General features: G+C 32.6%; 1 protein-coding gene across 1 annotated transcript in view; it reads right to left on the reverse strand.

Annotated features, from left to right (window-relative positions):
• Positions 1-16,386, reverse strand: part of BRDT (bromodomain testis associated) — a 78,054-nt gene extending 61,668 nt beyond the window's left edge. Inside the window, exons 1-11 of the mRNA XM_037815845.1 lie at positions 16,192-16,386; positions 13,797-13,934; positions 12,161-12,275; positions 10,448-10,620; positions 9,498-9,851; positions 7,123-7,251; positions 6,293-6,481; positions 5,502-5,674; positions 5,141-5,427; positions 4,938-5,051; positions 4,704-4,862 (exon numbers count right to left, since the gene is read on the reverse strand). Coding sequence (XP_037671773.1) covers positions 4,704-4,862; positions 4,938-5,051; positions 5,141-5,427; positions 5,502-5,674; positions 6,293-6,481; positions 7,123-7,251; positions 9,498-9,851; positions 10,448-10,620; positions 12,161-12,275; positions 13,797-13,934; positions 16,192-16,380 — 2,020 coding nt within the window. The 5' untranslated portion in view covers positions 16,381-16,386. The remainder of the gene's footprint in view (positions 1-4,703; positions 4,863-4,937; positions 5,052-5,140; positions 5,428-5,501; positions 5,675-6,292; positions 6,482-7,122; positions 7,252-9,497; positions 9,852-10,447; positions 10,621-12,160; positions 12,276-13,796; positions 13,935-16,191) is intronic.
• Positions 16,387-17,832: the final 1,446 nt, after the last annotated feature.

Below are 17,832 nucleotides of genomic sequence, written 5' to 3' on the forward strand. Positions count from 1 at the left end.
AGAAAAACAAATCACACCTCAATTATTGAGGACTATGGTATAGAAAAGTGATTGGAAGTTACTACTTGGTTCTTCCTCCTTATTGTATAGGAAAGGAAGCAGGTTGAGAGATGTTAAATGATTTGCCCAAACTTATAACCCAGGACACTGTTCTACTAATAAAAATCAAGCAATTTGTTTTTAAACAAACAAAAAATTTCATTTCTTTTAAAGAATGTTTTGGCAATTTTCACTAAATGTTTGGTACTTATTTTAACATAAAGAAGAAACCAGTTCTAAACTATCTGTTACTTTTATCAAGGGCATTTCAACTAGCGTTAGAAAGTGTGAGAAAAAAATCTGGACCAATGGTTCTCAAACTTGACAGCACATTAAAATCACCTGGAAAACTCAGCAATACCCATATGGGACTCCACTCCTCATAAATTCAGATTCAGACACAGTATTTTAAGTTTTCCATTCCAGGAGAGTCTAAGTACTGTCAAAGCTGAGAAATACTACCCTAGACAGTTTGTTTATTCAGGTTTGAACACAGAATTTTAAATGCACGAGACAGAATTTATCACTATTTCAAAGACCCAAGGCTCAAATATGGACCTCAATATATGCAACTTATTTTAATCAAGTCCGGGTACCTAAATTTATCCTTCTAGTACTTTTAATCAAAAACTTTAATTATTGAGAAACTAATAAAGTTAAATAATTTTTAAAATGATGAACTCTTAATCATTTCTCTTAAACTTACTAGCTTGAATGGCAAAGATTATTCCAATACTCTGTCATTAAATACTTTGTGCATTTACTAACTCATCTTCTCCTAAAAAATTACAACAAAATCTAGACTTGAACTAAGTTTGTCCTTTTTCCTCTGCATGAAAAAAATTACATTCTTGTCACTTCTATAGAAGACTTATGTAGTAGCACCAAAAAGAAGTCATTATTTTATCAATGATTTGAAATCACCATAAATATGACATTAAAAAAAGAAACAACTTCTCATTAAAGAACCTCATAAATTTCATTCTGTAAATATTACATTAAAACCAATTAAAGGAAAAAGTCCAAAGGGCGAAGTGACAAATTCACTTTAGTCTTAACCAGGTGAAGAAAAATAAGGAATTAATGCCTTGTCATTGAGTTTTTTTGTGTTTACCTGTTTTATGGTAGAAATAAAACATTCCTGAAAAATATTCTATTTCACACTAATCAAGTATGTCAGCTTACAAATAGACAATTCCTGGAATTGTTTCCTATAAGGTTCCAATCGAAAGCACTATTCCTCCACTTAATTGCTTTTTCTCAGTAATATTAATAGTCACAGGATTAAACCTATTAGTTGTATGCCTGCCTATTATATCACTCAAGAGATCCCCAAGCTTGTTGAGCATTAGAAAACTTTCCGTGGCTTGTGAAGTCATTCTAGCACAGCCTAGTGAACACACAATACATGTATCTGGAATGAATTTTATTATCAAGCCTCATTTACATCTTTTATATGACATTTAATGATATTTTTATAGTTTTAGAGAGTGGTTTGAAAAGGTTTTATATTTATGCCAACGTTGAATAAATGTTCTTATCTGCTCATGACTTCTTGTGTGTACTGATGTTAGTCAAGAAGATAATTTAAATGACAAAATCAAATCACATTGAAATTTGCAATGAAGTACTGTTGTTAGCCCACAAATTTCTCATTTTTATTTTCAAGCATTTGGGATTTCATCACAACGCACAGTCTTGAAAACTGATATAATATTTTGTTTGAAATGATAAGAATCAAAGTGAATTTCCTAGATTAAAAAGAATAACTTTTGTTGGAAATCAGTGCTCTTCCATGTAATCAATCCTATTTAACAAAACATAATTAACAAGTCCCTATTTTCCAAAAGAGCATAAACTGACATTGAAAATACATGGAAAATAACTATTTCAGGAATGCGGAAAGCTACTTGTAGCACAATCAGGAATAGTACTTGTAGCACTTAAAAGTTTTTGACAGGTATTACCCTTAAAATATTTAGGCACATCTAAATAGAAAGATACTGTAGTAAGGAGGGATCAAGTCACAATACAAGATAACCACAAGAGTAATAAGTTAATAATAAGATATTTACAAAAGCTAATTTAGAACTTTGTCCCTGCAACCAAATGCTAGAAGACTGTGACTTGGTTAAGAAAATTGCATATAGCTAAATTACTATAAAAATCCAGGAGATAAGGTATTAAAAAATAGTTTAAGAAAAAATTACTAAAGAACAATATCCTTCTATCATAAAAAAAATTTCTCCCAGAAGCTTTCAGAAACATTTCCCCTACTAAAAATTAGAAGAAATGAAATTAGATTCACGTCTACTATTTTGAATAATCAAAAGCCTTATTAACCAGACTTGAATCAAAATGATATTCAACTATAAGTTTCAATTGTGGAAATAATTTAATTACTTTTAAAATCATAATTAATGTTAGAGCTATAAAAATCTTAAATTTCCAGTTAATTTTTACTTATGTACTTTTTTAAAAGGTTTTGCTGATACACCTAATTTTAACAAATTTATTTTTTCAGTAAATAGTCCCATTCTCCCAGCACCTGAAACTCTGACAGAGGATTTGTCATCTGTTCACTGAGTGTCATGTGCATAATTAAGAATGGTAGTAGAAACTTTACTTATTTTTACAATAGGTACTATTAATATAATTTGACATATTTTCACAACTTATAATTGTTTTATTTATAGTTTTTTGTTTTAGTTGTAGTTCCCAGAGAATTTAAAAGATATTAGCATACACACTAGAAATTAAGAACCTTGAAGTGTTTTAACAGGCACAACTGAGGTTAATATTTAGGACAATAAGTTCTAGTGCTTTCTCTACTGATTTATTTTATTAAGCAAAGATATAATTGTTTTGCCTGATTAAGTGAGACACCGCCTTCACAATTGAAAACATACATATATAGATTTCCAATAAAGTACATAGATTGAATGTGCACAAGAAAATTAAAATTTCAAAGATAAATGATAATTCATACTATCATGTCAGAAGACAAACTGACCTTGGTGTCAAAGGAATTCTATCAATAATGTAAGTTGAAATATAAAAATCTGCTATTTTGATTTTATTTTAGCAGCATTTTTAAAAGCAGCTTCTTTAAATTGAAAAAGATTACAAACAAGAATGTCATAAAATAAAATTCAACTTTAGCAGTGCTTTACTATTAGAATTCTGAGGCTGAGTCATTCAACTAGAAAGTCAGGAAATATATATACATATGGTATCATTTTAAGAATGTATAGTTGATAAACATTCTCTCAAGCAACATTTTGGAATATTTTATCAGAAACTGACGATTCAAATTAAAATTAAAGTACTTTTCCTCTAATACTCAAGGCATTTTTTGATCAGTAGTCAATATATATTCAGATAATTCAAACTAATAGCTAAAAAAAGTTTTATCCTATGAATAAAAGACAAAGTGCTTTAACTTAGTACACCACAAATGCTTTATTAGATGAAATTACAAATGCTAATTACAATTTAAAATGCTAAGTGAAACTTAGATTTTTTCCAGCATTGTTTTATGCTTAAAAGTCAAATAAATATAAGGAAATAATGTATAATCAGAGCCCTAAATTAATTTTAAAATTTTCTAATATGACAATTTCAACAAAAGTAAATATTCTATTTATTCTTACAAAAATGCAATGTATTTATCACCATATACTTTAGAAATGTAAAAACAAAATGCAGCAATCAGCACCACATAAATGCAAACCAGCATGAAATAAAACGTATTCCAAGCCAGCAGACCCTTACTACTAGAATGAAACAAGGATGTTCTTACAAATGGCAAGAATTCCTGATGTGACAATATTGTCTGTGGGATGTTTTTCAAAAAGAGAACTGAATTTCATGACAAATTTTTGTTTGTTTTTTTAAAAAAAGCAAACTGTTAGGTACAAAAGGACTTTATATGCTGAATTTACTTTTGGTCAACAATGATGGAATTCTGTTGCCAACTCAGTATTCTTGGGGCAGTGATTACTTGTCAATTACATAAGCATCAAATGGAACAAACAAAACATGAATCTCTTCGGCCTGATACAGTTGATGCTAAACTATACAAGATAGTATACCTTAGCATAACTGAGAATCTAAATTTAAACTACATTTTTCTATAAATGGAAGATAATATTCTACAGTGAAGAAACCACAGAAGTGAAAAGAACTCTGCTTTACACAGATTCTGCATGACTGGTTTCTTAATTCAAAATGCTAAGTAAATTCAGAATGTATTGTCACAACAGGATACACTTTGTAACATTAAAATGATATATATCATGGAGAGAAAAGTGAAAGATGTCCCCAAGTAATCATTTATTTTATAAAAAGAAGTGAAGATCTGGATTTTATCATCTAATATTTTCTGGTACTAAGATCTAGTATTATTTATTAAGAGACTGTCCCACCTTCAAGAAACTTATTTTTAACATTACAAGCCTATAAGTCACATATGTATAATCTGTAATTTCATTTTACACAGTATCTATTGCAAGTATGATAAAATATTTAGGATTGTCTACATGCAAGTAAATAATAAGTATAGGTTCTGGGTAAATAACACATATTTCTTCAAATTATAAGTCTCAATATTACAAGAAAAAAGTCTTCCCACAAACAGAGGTAAACCTAAAGGAACAGCTAACCTGATTCAGAATCACTGCTGTCTGAAGAACTTGAGTCACTGCTACTTTCAGACTCTGATGAGCTGCTGCTGCTGCTGCTACTGCTGCTGCTGCTGCTGCTACTGCTTTCACTTAATCGGGAACCACCTCCAACTGCTTTGGTGGATTCTGTTTTCTCAGCTACAAAATAATTAAATGCATTAAAATACCAATACAATTAATTAGATATAAGAACATTTTAAAACTGCCACCTACATTTTATTTGACGTTTTCTTGAGTTTAACTGATTATTGACATCCTGTAACCGCTTCTCCAATTCTTGTTTTTTCTGTGAATGAAGCTCTTCTTTGGACTTCATTATTTTCTTAGCTATGTGATTTAGGAGGGAAAAAAAATGAGTATTAAAAAAACTAACACAAATATCAAACTAATTGCTATTAATATTCAGAAATACATACCATGAGGTTTTGGTGGTCTTTTTCTTAGACATGCTGCAACGTATTTTTCTAGTTCTTTTAGTGTAGATGCTTTCAGTGTTTCAAAGTCTATCTCTATCTCATCAGGATTGGAATTTCTCAGTGAAGGCTCTCTTGACTGTATTATATGAACTACTCGCCCAAGTTTGTCTCCAGGGAGTTTGTTTATATCCAAACTTAACTGCCTTTTCTCATCATAGTTCATAGGTTTAGCATTATCTTCGTCTTCAGATTTCAGAGCAAAGACTTGTTTCCTCTTCTTTGGTTGACTGTAACAACATTAAATTTAGTCAAACATTTTTTACATGTTATGTTTCAATAAGCCATTGTAAAAGATACTTACTTGTTCCTGGATTTTTCCTTTAATTTCACTTGCTTAAACTTTTTCCTTGGATTGTCATCTCTGTTATTTAATTTTTCATTTTTCTTTTCCTTTTTAGACTTCTCGTTCTTTTTCTTTAGCTTACAGGAAGGTACTTGGGACAGAACCTGTAGCTGTTGATGAACAGCTTTAAGCTGATAAAGGAAAAATTTTTAAACACTCATGGGTCCAAATAATGAAAGATACTAGAAAAAAAGAAGGCATTCAAAAGTCAAGAATATCCTTTGTGAAATTCACTTCATATTATTTCCTTCAGGTTTTTATTTCATTTCACAAATTCACTGTTTTGAGGGACGTACATTGAACTACAACCACTGTCGTGGAAGATTCATCTAAAAATAAACTAAGAACAATTAACATTTCCTGGTAGTCTTTAAGTTTTTAATAATGGATTTTTCAGTTGTAAGTTCAGAGCAGTTAACATTTTGTCACAAAAAGTAGCAAATGTTAAATAAAGATCTCATCCAAAAAATACCTCAGATTATGTGATATAAATAAATCGTGTCAGTAAGAATCAACTACTAATTATTGGTAGAAACAGAAACAAAATTTTAAGATATGTAGTTTTTGAATAGGGAAGACTACTAAACATTACAAATATGCCAATAAGTAAATAAGTAAATAAATAAGTAAATAAAACCAAGTGATCTGAATATAATGGCTTTTAATCTACAAAAAGGATTTTATAAAAGATCAGCAGCAGTTCATAGAAAAGAATATCAAAACTTGTATCAATACAATCAATTAAATACCTGCTCCTGAAGCTTTGCAAGATGCTGAACTCGTTCATCTTCAGAACCATCAGAAGAGTTATCTTCAGAAGAAGCTTCACTACCGCTTTCTCTACCAGGGGTTTTTGTGGTATCTGTTTTGATGTAATGTACAGGCATACCCTCAACAGGTTCATCTGGGATTTTTGCAAAATGAATTTCAAAAACATCCTATAATTGAAAAATGTGACTTTTAGAATTTTCTGTATTTCTTATTTAATGCAGCAATAACATCTTTTAACGAACATACATTTCCATGTCATAGTGTGATCAGAAACTATTTCCCCTTTAAGATATACCAGAAAAAGGAATAAATAAACACAAAGTATATACAAAAAGACTCATGCTTCCCTCCCTGACAATCTCAGCAACTTTTCTCCCTTCTTCCAGGCAAGATAGGATTCTAGTGGTCAAAGGACTGCTCAAGGTGTGAAAGGTACAGCCCTCTTTGAAAGGTCTTCTGCCCTGAGGTTGGTGCATCATTCTACTACCTCTTAATGGCTCAGTCTCAGAAGTCCTTGGCCTTCCCTTCAGTGGGACATGGGTTCCAGTCAGCCCTATTCAGCTATCTATGATCCTCTCTTCACTAATATTTCTAATTTCCTTTATACCCAGGGAAGCTTTGTTAAAAGATTTGCTTCTAAACAATGCTAAACCTCAACAAACAAACCCTGGTAGTTTTAAAAGTATAAATTATACATTGCTTTTTTACTACTGGGGGTGTGTGTATTCTTTATTTCTTGAGTTATGGTTCTAAAATTTCTAAACTATGTTCAGAGAAAACACTTTCAGAGCACAAAGTAACAGATTACCTGGAGCATTCTTGCCATTGTCACTATTTCATGACCTGGAGGATTGTATTTATAGCAATTCATGAACATTAATCTAACATCTGCAGCAAATTCATATGCATCCTTATATTCTTGGTTGTCCATTTTTTGCTAAATTAAAGGAAAATTACAGGATTCATAAGACAACACAGTTCAATTCAATAAGCATTTAAGTACCTATATTAAGTGTTTATATTATGAAGTTAGTTCAAGCACACAGAATACAGAAATACTAAAAGATACCCACCATCCAGATTTAATAAATGTTAAAATTCTGATACGTTTGTTTTGTATCTTTTGACTTGGAAAAATTCAATGAATTCTGACAAGTAGAGATGAGGAAGGAAGGCATTCCAGTTAAAGAAAACAGGAAATCACAAAAGCAGTAACGCACAGAGTGCTTTCAGATAACCATGGATAGGTAAGTTTGGTAGCAGGGAAGCAGTGAAAAAATAAACCTCTTAAGCCAACCTTGAAAATTTGAGTGAAGAGTTTTTAATAAAATTCTACTGGGAATGAAAGGACAACTGAACAGAAGAGAAACAGGAGCCACCTAAAAATGTAACCCGTGTTACATTTTTAGGTGGCTGCATATCAGGTGAATAGAAGAGTGGGGATGTAAAGTAACCATTTATAGGCAGCTACTAAGAGAAAAACAAAAAAGATATTCCTATAGAGTTTGGACAAAATGTATATATTAATAGACAAGTCAAAATCAAATACAAAAGGCCAATAAAAAATGCAACATGCCAGACCTAATTTGCAATTAAGGAAATATAAGACTAAAACATGAAACATAATCAGATTGTTGTCAATTGACAAATACAGATAATTAAATTAAGTCATTATCTTCTCGCCCTTGGAATTTTGTAATAGCATTCTAACTGGTCTACCTCTCTACCACTTCCAAACGTTTCTCCACATTTCTGCTATAGCAATCATCATAAAAATCAAATATAAGTACATAACTCCTGTGTTTAATATTAAAATGGCTGCTTTTGGCCTCTTTACAATGAAGGCTTTTCACTTTCAAGCCCCAGATTTCCTACCAGTCTCATGTTTCCCCCAGTCATTCCTTCATATTCTCCTTGTATTTCAAGTTGACCTAAATATAATATTCTGAATATTTTTTCCTCACCTTAAGGCCTTCCTACAATTTTCTCCCTGTGTCTGAAATGTCCTATAACTTATAAAGTTCTATTTATCCTTTAAGAATTAGCTCAGGTGTTATTTATTTCAGGTAATTTTCCATGACCTCTCAGCCTGAGTTAGAATACACGGAAAGGTAGAAAAACAGTACTTTGAAAAGACAATGGTTAAATTTTTTTCAGTACTTCAAAAAGACCTGAGTCTTCAGACTGAATGTGCTAATTTCCAATCAAGATGAATAAAATTAAACGCACAACTAGAGGGAGAGGAAAGACAGATTACCTACAGAAAGATGACAAGTAGACTGACAGCAGACTTCTTAGCAACAATAGATCGAAGTACTGAGGGAAAATAACTGCCAATCTAGAATTCTATAGTCAACTAAAGAATCATTCAAGAGTAAGGACAAAATAGAGACATTTTCAGACATACAAATAGTAACAGTTGTAGAGACACTGATGGAAGAAACACTTAGGAGTGCACTTCAACAAAAAGAAAAATAATCCCAGAGGTAACAAGTAGGATGCAAAAAATGAGGATGAGCACAAACACTGGTAACAAGTTAAACTTAATGTTGACCACGAAAAATAAAACTATGTTTAAAAAAAGAACCAAAATTCCATACAATAATAAAGAATAAGAAGTACAATGGATTGGCCATTCAGGAGAAAGACCAAGATACTGAATAATTTTGTAGATGCTACAGTTCTATTCTTTTAGGAGTTACCCTTAAAATTTATAACTTAAAACTTCCAAATCAGAAATGAAGAAAATTTATCAATCCAGCAGAAGACAAAAAAAAAAAAAAAAAAAAAAAAAAAAAATGAGGGGAGGGGATTGGCAACTACACAAATATCTAACAAAAAAAAAAAAAAAAAGAGAAAAAATGACAGAATTATGCAATTATTAAAAATATTCTCAAAGACTAGGAAATAAGAAAACATCCACTATACAGGGAAAACTCAGGGTGCACAGCTGTATTACAGACAGTAACTCAAATATTGTGGTAAAGAAGCATGGATGTGTTTGATTAGAAGAAAATTAAAAGATACATTTAACAATGTTACCAGTCATTCACTCCAGATGGTATGACTACTGGTGATTTTAATTTTCTTCTTTATCTTTTTCTGAATTTTTAAATTTCTTTACAATGAGGAGGTTATTTTTATAATCAAGAAAAGAAGTTCCTCTATTAAGACAACATTTACCTTAATAATTCCAAGATCCATGGGATTTTTGACAATATCACAACATTTATGGAGTCCCAAGACATTAACATCAGCAGGGTTATAAAAGGGCCATGCATATGGTAAGTGTTTCTTTGCAAGCATCTCTTCAAGAATCTCACTACAATGCTTTAATTGTTCAGTTACTTTAACACTCTTGAGAACTTTATATTGTTGCTGAGAATCCGGCAAAACATTCTTTAGCACACTTTCTTTTATAGGTGGCATTTTCACTGATTTTTTTTCTGTAAGTGTTGGGGAAGATTCACTACTTGCTTTAACTACTGAAGCTGTAGGAGTAGTTGTATCTGCTTTCCTCTTTACACCCCTTGTAACCTAAAACAACAGAATTCAACAAAAATCTATAATAAGGTGATAGAGCAATAGTCTAAAAACTTTTTTTCATCAGTTGATCATTTAAGAAAAAAAAGGAAAAGATTACTTGCACCAAGTTTATAATTTACAATTACTGTTGTCAATCATGCATTAAGTATTAATAAAGGTTACTTTCTCTTTCATAGGCAAAATAAATCAGTCTAATATTTTATTTCCATACCCCAAAGAATTGACAGAAAAAATTTGTGATTATACTGAAAGAAGTTTCTTGATACCTGAGTTTAGACAGATAGCCTTCCTTCACATAAGAAATCAGGTAGGGTACAGAATTTAAAAAAAAAAACAAAACTACATAGGTGAACAACTTCTGATAGTAATACTACAAAGATACTAAAGTAGTTCAAATACTTTCTAAGATATCTCTAAAATTTGGCCAGAATCCCATGTATAGACAGGAAGAAACAGTATGACAAAGATTACACAATGCTGAAGACCAATTATCATATCAACTTTAAAAAATATTAAGACATCATAACATCCAAACTTATACTGCAATATTTCAGAAACCAATGATTTTATAACTACAATAAACTTACTTGGGCCACTGTTTGTGAGGTAGAGATGAGTGGAGTGCTTTGTGTTACATTTAAGGGAGAAACAGACGTCTCAGGAAATACAGAAGGAATTGCTTGCTGCTTAAATCCTTTTTCTGGTGCTTTGGGAGATGGTTTTTCTTTAACAGAAGAAACTACTACATTCTGTTGAGTGCCTAATGAAGTTTGAATTAGAGTCAAATATTTGACTGAGTAAAATATAAAACTAACACCATTTTCTCTCTTGGTATTCTACATTAATTCATTTAGTTCAGCTTTTTAGCAATATAAACGTAACAGACTCCTGTTACAATTTGACACCACCACCACCACCACCACCACCCCCCTCCCCACTGCTGCTGACAGCATTGGATCAATTTAGATATAATATTGAAAACGTTAAAGCTTATTATTATTGGTAGCCTTGCCAATTTTATTTAAAAAGGTGCCTGGCTTAAACTCAGACTAATAGAGCTCTGTGGTTAGCTTCAGATAGCTATGGACAGGAACAAAATAAAAACCTCAGCCTGGAGACAAACTATATATTATTATGTGAGGTCTTCAGAATACTTTGTACAAACATCCAAGGACCTCCATATTGTTACAGATAGTCCATCACTGACTGACACAGAACAGATATGCATAAGATTCTTTTATCAATATATCCTTCAGGTGATTCTGGCAAAAGATCAGTTGTTCCTGTTCTGCCCTGTATGTTCCCAGAGATTGCTATGGCTTGAGACACTGGGATTATATCATTCTGAAATCTTCTATTACTTCAATGGTCCTAGTCAAATTCTATGCCTCCATCAAAGCAACTCCATTCTTTTAATTGCTCAGGCCAAAAACATAGGAGTCAACTTTGACACCATTCACTCTCAAACCCAATATCCAATCCACCAGCAAACCCTAGTGGCTCTATCCTCAAAAGATATTCAGACTCCAACCACTTCTCATAGTGGTAATATACCTGATACAAGACATCATCAATTCTCACCTAGATTATTGCAACAATATCCTAAAAGGTCTTCCTTCTTCCTCTTTTACACCCTATAATCATTTCTCAGAATAGCAACTAAAGTGATCTCTTAACACTCAGATCAGATCCCTATCACTTTTGCTCAATACCCTCCAACGGCTTCCCATCTTCTCTCCAAGTAAAAAAGCCAAAAAGCCAAACTAAGTCCACACAATGACTTGTAGGAACTTGTAGGATCTGTATGCCCTCTTCCCCCACCTCAATTTTTGCCTTTGTCTAGTTTATGGGTGGATAAGTAGAAAAATGGGGGAAGGAAAAAAACAAAACAAAACAAACAACAACAAAAAGGCACCCAGTGTTCTTTTTTACTTTAATTGCTCTTGTTCACTTTAATTTTTATTCTTGTTATTTTTGTGTGTAGTAATGAAAAAGTAAAAAATTAATTTGGTGATGAATGCACAACTATATAATGGTACTATAAACAATTGAATGTATGCTTTGTTTTGTATGACTGCATGGTATGTGAATATATCGCAATAAAATTAAGAAAAAAAAAAAAAGAATAGGACAAAGGACTTCCAGAAATCTGTTACCTTTGAGGGACTTATATTTAGTTCCAGTCATTTTCAATAGCTTTTTATACATACACACATACACACACAGTACACACACACACAGAAAGAGAGGGGGTGGGGGGAGAGAGAACAGAAATATAAAAGGTTTGTCTTCTGGCTTACCTTTTTTTATTCTTTCCTTACCACCCACAACTTGTTCTTCCTGTGGCATCTGAGATAATTTTTGCACAAACAACTTCTCTAAAGCTTGTGCCATAAGAACAATGTCATCTCCTGGCTAGAAAATACATTAAATATACTATAAGGTTATATAATATGGAGAATGTTCACTATACCAAATTTCCATAATTCAGGTTGCCCTATAGAAGCAGTGACATAGTACTCCTAGATCATGTTTATCTCTTCAACATTGAGTTTAAAAAAATAGTGAAGCAGCTCACATTTTAAATTCTAGCATCCTACCCTTTAACTTCTAAAAAGGATCTTTCAACTTCTAAAAGGGACGAAGATGCTTATCCAAGCACTGGATAAACCAATCTTACTAATACAAAAAAAAAAATGTATTAGAAATAAAAACTTCTATCTCACCAATAGGTTATAACAAAACTTTTCACAGCTCTGCCAAGTATCCTATGGTTTGATTTGATGTGATTCAGTTTTCAATTAACTGAATAAAAAAATGACACTGTAGAGCCAAGTCAGTTTTCAATCCTAACTACCTGCTGAGAATTCTTCCTCTTGCTTTCCTTCACTGAGAAAAACTAAATAAATGGACAAAGCAGCAGAATCAAGCAGCGAACATATTTCCAAGCTAGGTCAGGAAAATTAGTGACACTCATTTTAAAACGTTAAATGTGAAATGATCTTTGGAATTTTTAAATTAAAATGAAGTTGCCAATGGTAGTTTTGAGAGTACCTCTGGTTTTGATTTTTTTACAAATTTACATTGGCAAACAGCCTTAAATCTTTTATACCCATAAGGTAGCACTGACAGCTACCTTGGGAACTAAGCCAAAATTTCTATAACATTTCAGTAATAATTATTGTGCCACTAGTGATCTTGAATAAACCACATGTCAAATACTTGGATTTCTCATATTTAAATGAGTGATAATGGTATAATTCTTCAAATGGGATATAAGCTTTAAAATTTTTAGATACCATAGAACAGCTTGAAAAGAATGCAGCTTTCTGGGAAATAGGAATACTATATGGTAGAAAAACCAAATACTCAAATCCAATTGTATGGATGAGAGCAAATTTGAAGATTAAGTTCAAAATGTCCACATTCATTATCATACAAGCTAATGAATTAACACAATTGCAAATACTACCAATAGGATATAACAGAGCATGTGTCTGATCTTTAAGTCAACTAGCTGTGAAGTTTAGAAGTATGTAATTTGCTTGGCTTCTTAGGCTATGGCCAGGGATCCATATCTTGAAAATTTAACTAAGATAAAATTATAGTAAGGTTTTTCACTTACGTTATAACTAAAATGACAGGAGGGCAGTAGAGAACATTTTGAAATAATACTTTACTCATAAAAACCAGTCAATATTGGGATTTCATTTTTAAAAAAAAAAAGCATAAAAAGCCATTATAGATATTTAGGCAAAAATATTACAGCAAATACAATGAACAAATATTGATGCATGAAAATTATGAATACAGTGAAAAAAAATGCCCCTTTATTTCAAGTCAAGACATGAAATCCGAAATCAGCACACTTGTTTATACATATTTCCTATACATAAAAGCAAAGAATTAGCAAGTATTACTTAAGGCTTAACATACCTTGTTGTACAAATAACAATTTGAGAACATTGTATTGAAGTCTTCTATACATTCTGAAGCCTTCACATAATATTTATACTCCAAGCGCTTCTTAATTGTATTTAAATCCATTGGGTTTTTAACAATAGCATAATAATCCTATAGTTTTGAAGAAGAAATTCTAAACGTTACTGTTAAGAATGAATTTACTACAACTATTGATAAACAAAAAATTTAAGGAACTATACACCTGCAACTCCAAAGAGAAATTATCTTTAAAAAGCCATACTCTGGAAACTAAAACCTTTATGAATAAGAAACTAAGCTGACTGCCATGCAATAATTTTTTCAGAGAAAAAAATTCATTAAATAAAGAAAAAAAAAAGATGAGAATTTAAGAGTGGAACTCTCCCGGAAAATAAACAAATGAAGGGCATGAGGGAAAAGAAACTAATATTTATGGAATCTATCTGACAGATCCAGGATCCAATCCCAAATCCCTGTTTATGATCTATATTAAAAATTATTTAACCATTCTGTTATAAAATGGTTAAAAATTCCTAACATAAGACCTAAAGTTGAATTCTGAGTGTGAAGAAATTAAGTCTACCTGGAAGTGTTAGGAGACACTTCATGGAGAAGGCAACATTTGAGCTGAATTATCATCTGAAAAAGTAGATGTATTCCAGGTAGAATAAAGGGGATGAGAAAGGTTGCTGCAGGAGGAGAAAAAACATATAAAAGGATGGCATGTTTGGAGAGCAGTAAGAGTTCATTTGTGTCTACAGCTCAGGGTCAGTCATGGATAGGTCAAGATAAAAGAACTTTTTGTTGTGAAGGCCCACATGCAGTGTTTTAAGGAGAATGGACTTGGAACTCTAGGCTGAAGAGTGGAACAATGTCTTGTGAAGGTGAAGACAATTCCTTTCCTTAGTTTACTGACTTTGAGGAGTCTGTCATATAAATGAGTAACCATAATACAATAAATTTATTTCTAAAACAGAGACCCAAACAAAGTGTGTTGGGAGTATACAGGAGAAGAAGAACTTAAGTTAACTTTAGAATGTTGGCATTGGCTTTGGTAATTTAGACATTGTAATTTAATAGAGTGGTGGGGTAGAAAAGTCTGGCATATAGTACACAATCTTTTGAAAGAATGAATAGAAACATATTGGCCACTGAATGCTGAGAGATCCTGAGGCTTCAAAGTTAACTTTGTATAACTGTCCATTAATTTATCTACTTTCATTAAAGGTTAATATGCAGTTAACTTCTCTTTAATCTGTTGAGATATGATCTCCTAAACTTTAATAAGTAGAAAGAGTGAATTTTGCTATATGTAAATTTAAAAACAAATTAAATTTTAAAGTAGGTAATTTGTTGCTATCTGCTGTGCAGGCAATTGGAGGCTAGAAAGTCCTTAGATAAACAGACATAAAAGTTTAAAAAAATCTGATAATTTCACTGAATTAATGCGTAAACACAGCTACTAAACTTTACTATGGGAAGCACTAATTAAAAGAAACTACTTTGGGGTCAAACTGCCTGAGTTCTAAATCCTAGCTCTGTTACCTGCAAGCTGACTTTGGGCAGGTTCCTTAACTTCTTTCTTCTCAACTACGAAATGGAAGAAATAATACTATCTCCATCATGGGATCATTGTGAGAATTAAATGAACAGTGCTCCAAAAATGTTAGCTATTCTTATAGGAGCCATATAATAATGAGGCAAGATTAATTTTTGAATGCAATAGTTCAGGTTATTTATATTTACCCAAATATGGCAAAGCTCATTAAATCACTACATTTTATTCTACAAAACTGATAAAAATTTGTCTTCAGGCAAGAACTGTTGTATTAATGATTTAAATGATAACGACTAATTCAACAAATAAAAACTAAGTTGCCAGTCAGTTTCCTGACAACCTTTTACTTATCCTAGTTTACAATGAATGTGAAATTCCAAGTGGAAGCATGTAGAAAAGAGTGTAATTTGGGGAAGTTTGCTAAAAGCAGAAACAGTATAAACAGTGATAAATGACAACTACAACAGATAAAAACAGCTGAATTACTGATGATAAAATCATACTATAAAACAGTCTGGTATCTAAATAATTATGACAGACATTCATACTGGTTACCCTGAGTCAAAAGGTCAAATGACATGTTATATCAAGAAAACATGTACTATAATTTGTCACAATCCATTAATATAAGAGAGTCAAAGCTCAGAAAAATACGCTTTGTTGTTAACTGGGAGAAAATCCTCATTGGGATATTTCTTTGATGGTTCTGAATAAATCAGGTTTTATTAAGTTAAATATATTTTATAATATCAAATACTAATTTATTTCATAAAGAGATTTACAGGGCTTTTCTTCTTTTTTTAGACTAAAATAACTATAAGACACACTTACAGGCAACTTTAATTTCACGGCATCCACAGGCTGCTGAAACGGCCAAGAAAAACTATGCTTCCATAATGCCTTTAGGACAACTTTTTGTAGATACTGCAGTTGATTTGTCAAACGTCCATTTTTCTTAGTATTTATATACTCCGGTGGAGGGGGATTAAAAATAGCTGTTTGTCGACTTGGCAGAGACATTCTTAACTGCTTCAAATCCTGATATTCTAAAGTTGTCTACAAATCCATGCCCTGAAAAGAAAAATCTGTTATAAAACTGAGTTATTAGAAGTGCTTTAAAAATGGGGTGTTTGTAAGAGTACAAAAATAGAGTGTTATTCAAGAGTAACAGATAATGATATTTTAAAGCACACCGGTGATTAAAATAGAAAAAGACAAAAGTGAAATTACAAATGAATCAATTTTCATAAAGAAAAACCTTTTTCTAGACATGAATTAAAAGTTGTTTCATTATGCATGGCTGGCTTAGTTTGGAATGGTTTAAGCTCAGTCTTTCACAGTATTTCTTTCTGCCTTTGCAAAACAGAAATTGAGGTCTTAGGAAAAGTCTTTAAGTTCCTGGTAAAAAAAGAAATAACAGGGAATGGTAAAGATAATTTTAGTATATTCCCCTCCCCCCATGGCAGGCTGAGCTGCAAGACCCTGCTGTGGGAGAAAGCAGTATTCCTGGAGCGAGCGAATATAGTGCAACCTAGCTCCCACTGAGGTTTTAATTAACAAATGTTCACTGCTGAATACAAGCTACAAACATAGACAAACTCCCAACAAGCAGCAAAGTACCCTTAGGTCACTCCCAGTGGAGAGGAGGTGCGGCTAACGGAAAAAAATAAATAAATACAGAGGCTTTCAGAGACAACTGACTTTAGAGAGCCAGAAAATGCCTGTGCCCCAGGAAAGGTAGCCCAGAAGACCAGGTGCTCTCTCTGACCAACGGGCGAAACAGGGGGGCCATGGACTGGCTCTGAAAACAGGCTTTCTTTCCCTCTTTCTCTCTCTCAACCTGAGTGGCTCTGGGGAGAAAGCCCCCAGGCATTTTCAGTTTGCAGCGCTGTGACCCAGACAGGGATGGAAACAGAGTCAGAGAAACAAAGGAGTAGTTCAAATGCAGAAGATAACTCCCTAAGGGGTGTATCTTTCCTAAGAGGAAGAAGGTGGGGCCCACCTCTAGTGCCTACCCTCCCTTCAGAACTCAGACCCCAGGACCCGGGAGAAAATAATCAAAACAGAAACAACCTAGGCCAAGAATTAAAGAGGCCACAACTATTTACACCAGTCGGGAGCCTCAGGCTGACAGGAACCACCTACTGGGCAGGTTAGGAAAAGCACAGTGGCTGGAGGCCCCACAGGAAAGTCTGTCAATCTTCTAAGACACACCCTCAGGGAAACTTGACACTGACTATAGCCCCATTCTGTGACCTGAACCCATTCTGGTCTGGGAAAATCAGATTGGAGTAACCAAGGAAACCAGATGCCTAGACAACAGAAAACTACAAATTACACTAGGAAAAACAGACGTATGGCCCAGTAAAAGGAACAAACTTACACCTCAGCTGAGATACAGTTGAGATATTGTTTCACCTTAATGAAACAATCAATTCAAGATTTTCAAAGAAATATGCTAAATCAATTCAA

This window comes from Choloepus didactylus, chromosome 2 (genome assembly GCF_015220235.1).
Source record: "Choloepus didactylus isolate mChoDid1 chromosome 2, mChoDid1.pri, whole genome shotgun sequence".
NCBI classification, from domain to species: Eukaryota; Metazoa; Chordata; class Mammalia; order Pilosa; family Megalonychidae; genus Choloepus; species Choloepus didactylus.